This window comes from Eurypyga helias, unplaced genomic scaffold (genome assembly GCF_000690775.1).
Source record: "Eurypyga helias isolate BGI_N326 unplaced genomic scaffold, ASM69077v1 scaffold11907, whole genome shotgun sequence".
In the NCBI taxonomy this organism is placed as follows: Eukaryota; Metazoa; Chordata; class Aves; order Eurypygiformes; family Eurypygidae; genus Eurypyga; species Eurypyga helias.
In genome coordinates, this window is record NW_010261387.1 from 65,670 (window position 1) to 71,004 (window position 5,335).

At 47.8% G+C, this 5,335-nt stretch overlaps 1 protein-coding gene across 1 annotated transcript in view; it reads right to left on the reverse strand.

Annotated features, from left to right (window-relative positions):
* The window catches only part of AAGAB (alpha- and gamma-adaptin binding protein), a gene marked incomplete at its 5' end in the record, with an annotated part of 15,324 nt that overhangs the window by 5,117 nt on the left and 4,872 nt on the right, over positions 1–5,335 (reverse strand). The window contains 2 exons of the mRNA XM_010155364.1: positions 582–660; positions 1,532–1,575. Coding sequence (XP_010153666.1) covers positions 582–660; positions 1,532–1,575 — 123 coding nt within the window. The remainder of the gene's footprint in view (positions 1–581; positions 661–1,531; positions 1,576–5,335) is intronic.

The following is a 5,335-nucleotide window of genomic DNA, read 5'->3' on the forward strand; positions in this document are numbered from 1 at the left end:
GGGGCCCCGCCCTGCGGGGGCCCCCTGCTCCAGCCTGGACCCCCCACGGAGTCCAGGGCTCCTTCAGAAGCAGCCACATGCTCCAGCATGGGGTCCTCCCTGGGCTGTAGTGGGGGGTCTCTGCCCCCCATGACCCTCCATGGCTGCAGGGCACAGCCTGCCTTCTCACCACAGGCTGCTGGGAACTCTACTCCGGGCACTTCCTCCTTCTGCACTGAGCTGGGGGTCTGCCTGGTTGTGTCTCTCACATCCCACCCTCTCTCTGCTGCAAGATTGTTTTCCCCTCTTAAGTAATTCCAGAGGTGCTATCTTGCTGCTGATGGGCTTGTGGCCAGCGGTGGGTCCAACTGGGAGCTGGGGAAGCCTCTGGCAGCTTCTCAGAGGAGCCACCTCTGTAGTCCCCCCAGTTACAAAAACCCCATCACACACATCCAACACATTCCTTTAAAATACATTCCAACATGCTCTGAATCATCCCTTGAGAAAGGAGGAAAAAAAGAAAGTCCCCCCTTTCACACCAGTGTGACAAGAAGGAAGAGCGACAACAGAGCAAAGAACAAGAAACAAGAATTACTGTTTACTTCTGTGTCTTGGTCCCCCGCTGAGCCGACGCTGCAGTTGGCACCTGCCAGTGTGCTGAGCAGCCCGAAGCCCTGGGGCCTGTCTGAAAACAAACCAGCGTCAGTGCGGCAGGAGATGCAACTACGGCAGTTACAGCAGCCCAGATGGGCTAGAGGGGGAAGGCACACAGGGAAGAAACACAGCACCCTGTAAAACCGTGCCCAAGCTGCTTTGGGCTTTCCACTGCTGCTAAGCTGCTGTGTGTTCCAAAGGTGGTTGAAAATCCGACCTCAAAACCCCAGAAAGTGAACTCAAATGTAAATCTAACCAATCCTCTTTTTCACCTAAGATAACAGATGCAGTATTTTTAAATTAAACTGTGTTTTTAAAACTTTCAGTGTATGCACAATGGGTGATACTTTGGGTTTGGTGTTTTTCTAAGCCGTGTTTCTGTCTGGCCTTGCACCGAGTAGTAAATATTTGCAGTTAAACAAGGGACTGGGGAGATTTTTCTGAAAATCTATGCATTTTAGTCCACCAAAAAAAGAAACAGCATTAAGTTATTGTATTAGAAACTGCCAGGAAACAATGACTTGTGCCAGAAGAAAGATTAAGATTACTTTTTTTAAAAAAAAAGTGTTTTCAATTAATATACTAATGACTAAGCTCTAGACTCAAATGTTGAGATGATGTCATTTTTATGCACTGTCCAAATTTCCTTGCTATTTATACAAAATTTCATTTTGAAGAGTAGAATGTATAACTAAAACCATCAGCTCTCTAGAAAACATATAAACATGTCTCCATCAGAGAATTCCTAAGCCCGCCTTTCCTGTTTAATAACCTTCCCTGTGCACTGAGGCTAACGCGGGTCCTGTCCCAGCCCCCTTCTCCCCTTGTGCTCCCCCCAGCACGTAGTTGTGTCCATCGGCCCTGGTCTGTAGTTTTACTGCTTTAACAGATCACTCGCCAAAGGTTTGGGAAGAGGCGATTCAGTCGAGCCGAACGAGCGGCCTGAAAAAGGTGCGGTTGCAAGACGTGAAAGCCCGTGAATTCCACTCGCTGGATTAACAGGCAACTGAGTGAGAAAAGACTGGGATGCACACAGAAACCAAAGTCGCTGCCCCCGGGCTCAGCAGGCTGAGCGAAGAGCTGCCGTGAGAGAAACCGTGCGGATCAACGTTTAGCCAATTTCTGAGTCATCTGCAGCTAGATCGGACATCGCAGTCCAGAATGTACTTGAGAGAGAACATTCCCACGTTGGCAGAGGGGCGGATGAAGTGAGCTCATCACGGACCTCCTCTCTATCTGTGACTAGGGTTCATCTCCTACAGAAAAATGCCAGTGGCTCCATCCCCCACACGCATAACCTCAGCCTGCGTAATCACCGAACGCCATCCCAGTTAGCAAGAACGGGAATCTACAGCAGGGATCTCTGGAAAGCAGCTGTTTCTGGAGCCGTGGTTAGGGAGGTGGCAGACGTAACGCCTGGTTGCAGGCACACCCTTGAAAAAGCCTTCCTATAAACTTTTTATGGGATGTGAGTGTTATTGCAACTTCTGGGTGCAATTCAGGAAGGGGGTGACGCTTTACGCAGTGTTCTTACAGTATCAACGCCAAAAATTACCTCACTCAACTTATTGTAAGAGTTGGTGGCTCCACTACGGCCGACACAGTTCCACAGGTGCCACTCAGAGTTGCAAAGCTCTCGTACGCTGTGCTGGGAGCAGGGCCTCGAGGTGTACATAGGCTCATGCCACAGCAAAACGTTTTCCACTGTCTTTATCTACCATTTTCCCACAGTCCGTCTCTAGCTGACGTGTGGGGAGCCTGACTCCCACGTAAAATGGGAATTTACAAGTCAAAATTCATGATTTGATTAAATAAGTTTAAATAGCTCCCCTAAATCAGGCTAATTCTTTGTAAAGACAGCTAGGCTAATCACTGGCCCCACCCTCGGCAACCAGCTTCAGCTGGGATCCCTAACACGGATTTAAGCAGGAAAGTAGGAAAAGAGCCTCTTTCAGAGGGCAGTAAATGGTTATTTGTCTTGCTGCCTCTGCCAACGAGCTTTGCCCTTGGAGGGACAGCTAAGGACAACAGCCACACACCCCCTTTGTGGGGGAAAGACCTACTCGTGCCTTTCTGCGCAAGGAGAAGAAAACCACCCGATTCTCAGACTGAAGAGAGCTCTGAGGCCTGGAGAACTGGCAGCTTTATACCAGCTACAAAAGGGAATTACCCCCTGGAGACTCTCAGGTAAGGCTGCTTTGTTTGTCTTTTAGTAGGGATAATCCTGCTTTACTCACTCACAAAGCATGTGGTATTACTTGATGTAAAATGCTTATCATTCAGCCATGCTGTATTTAATACCTATTTTTAAGAATCGGTGTGAGAATGAATGTATTTAATGCTTAGAGAAAAAAATCAAGGTCAGGAATTAATAGGTGTGTGAAAAAATTATTTCACCAGAAGAACTGTGTTGAGGTTTAAGACAGAACACCTTAAAATAATACGGGTTTAGTGCTTGTACTTGAAAAGATTAATTCCTGCCCTGCCTGTAAAGTTAAAGTCTCAGAGAAAGCGACAGCTGCAGCAGGGCAATGCTGTACCACTAGCTTTTTGGATGGCTATGTGCTGTGAGCTTTTACTGCTACGTAAGTATCTTCTACCCTATGAAAAATCTTCCCATGAAGCATGACTGTGGTTTCTAGATGGCCAGCAGTTGCAGGTAGTTCAGTAGGAAAGCTGAAGTTAGATTTACATGGCAACCAGTTTCCAGGATCAGGAGGAAGTGGAAAACAAAAGATATGTTACAGGTTGTAAAAAGTTTTATTTTAAGTAAAATGACCTCAACAATTTCCCTTTGAAGGCGCAGTCAGGCTGCAACACCTTCCAAACATAGCTCGCTTCCTGAGGGGTTTGTAGTAACTGCACCAGTGCTGCGTGGTTTTTGTAGTGGAGATGGGAAATCTGGATTTTCAAGGAGCCTGACCTTTACAGAACACACTAGCGTGCACAGGAATTTCCCCCAACAAAGAACTGAACACGTGACTCGTTCCGTTCTTCTGTAATGTGGCAGCTGCCCAACGCAGGAAATGCACTGTTCAGAAAACTGGTTTTGCACTGGTGAGAGAAGGTGACACCATCTCGACTGGCTGCCTCTTCCTCTACAATGGTTACACCAAGTCAGAGCCACCTTCGCCTCCGGATGTGGCACCAGAAATACCCAAAGGGCTACCTTAAAGCAACTAAGGAAGGGTATGGGTTTAGTAGTTCTCATCCTAGTTCTGCTGAGCCCCGGCAAGCACGCTGCAGTTACAGGAACTAGCAGGACCCGCTCAGCACCCGAAATCCTTACACAGTTCAGAGATGTAGGAAGGAAGAAGCCACGGCAGTGAAAAGCTGCACATCAGGGAGCAGACGCTGGAAGGTCGCTCGTGGGAGGAAGCTGTGAAATAAGAACTGTGAGGCCAAGCACGCAGCAAGAGTTTAATCTTCCTGCATTTCCTGTAACAGCTTGTGTTATCAGAAAGGTAATTAAAGGTTTCCAACTAAATGGAAGTGTCTACGCTTGCAGTAGCTCTGGGCTAGCCACAGCATTTCCTTTCCTAATGAGTCTAATCCTAAAGCGATTTTTCCAAAATTCTAACTCTGCCTGATAATCAGTTTTCTTGGGGTTGCCTGGTTTTGTACTGTTTTCAAAAAATTCTGCAGCTTCCCTGCACTCATGTGGGGTTTTCCATAGGCAGACGGTCCTCCTTGCAGTGCACTTAGTGTCCTTCAGCAGCCATCTGAAGCCACTTTCCCTAATCCCATCTCCACACTCGCTATTCTCATCCCCATTTCAAACAATATTTATAAAAACTAACAAATGTAGGGCTGGTTGGAGCAAGTCCAGAGGAGGCCACGAAGATGATCAGAGGGCTGGAGCCCCTCTGCTATGGGGACAGGCTAAGAGAGTTGGGGCGTTCAGCCTGGAGAAGGGAAGATCCGGGGAGACCTTATTGCACCTTCCAGTGTCTGGGGGAGCTACAAGGGAGCTGGGGGGGACTTTTTACAAGGGCCTGTAGTGACAGGACAAAGGGTAAAGGGTTTAAATTGAAAGTGGGGAGGTTTAGATTGGATATCAGGAAGAAATTCTTCATGGAGAGGGTGGTGAAGCACTGGAACAGGTCACCTAGAGAAGATGTGGATGCCCCATCCCTGGGAGTGTCCAAGGCCAGGCTGGATGAGGCTTGGAGCAACCTGGTCTAGTGGAAGGTGTCCCTGCCCATGGCAGGGGAGTTGGAACTGGATGATCTTTAAGATCCCTTCCAATCCAAACCATTCTATGATTCTCCTTCCACACTAAACCACGGATCAGTCTTTAGATGCAGCTGGTAATGACTATCTATTTGCTGCTAGGGCTTGTGGAGCAAGCTTTCATTTTTCATTGAAGAGTTAGTGGAATATTAAGTCCAGTTGTAGGTAGAGAGCAAGCTAAGGTACGGCAGGAACAGGATCAGATGCTGAGAGAGGAATAAATCTCACCCATGGCCTGTATGTTTCTCTGTGCATGAAGGGTCAACTAAAGCAATACAGGGACAGCAATTTCAGGGACCTGAAACCCTACTATGCCATGTAAAAGGTTGAAGAGTACCCGAGTTCTCTGTATACTGGTGCAGTGGCAGTAGCACTGCAGCTGCTCGGGTTAAACTCTGGCTAAAAAAGCCCTCTAGGCCCTGCGTTCTCCAGAATTCATGGAAGAGGAACTTGTGTTACGTACCGCTCT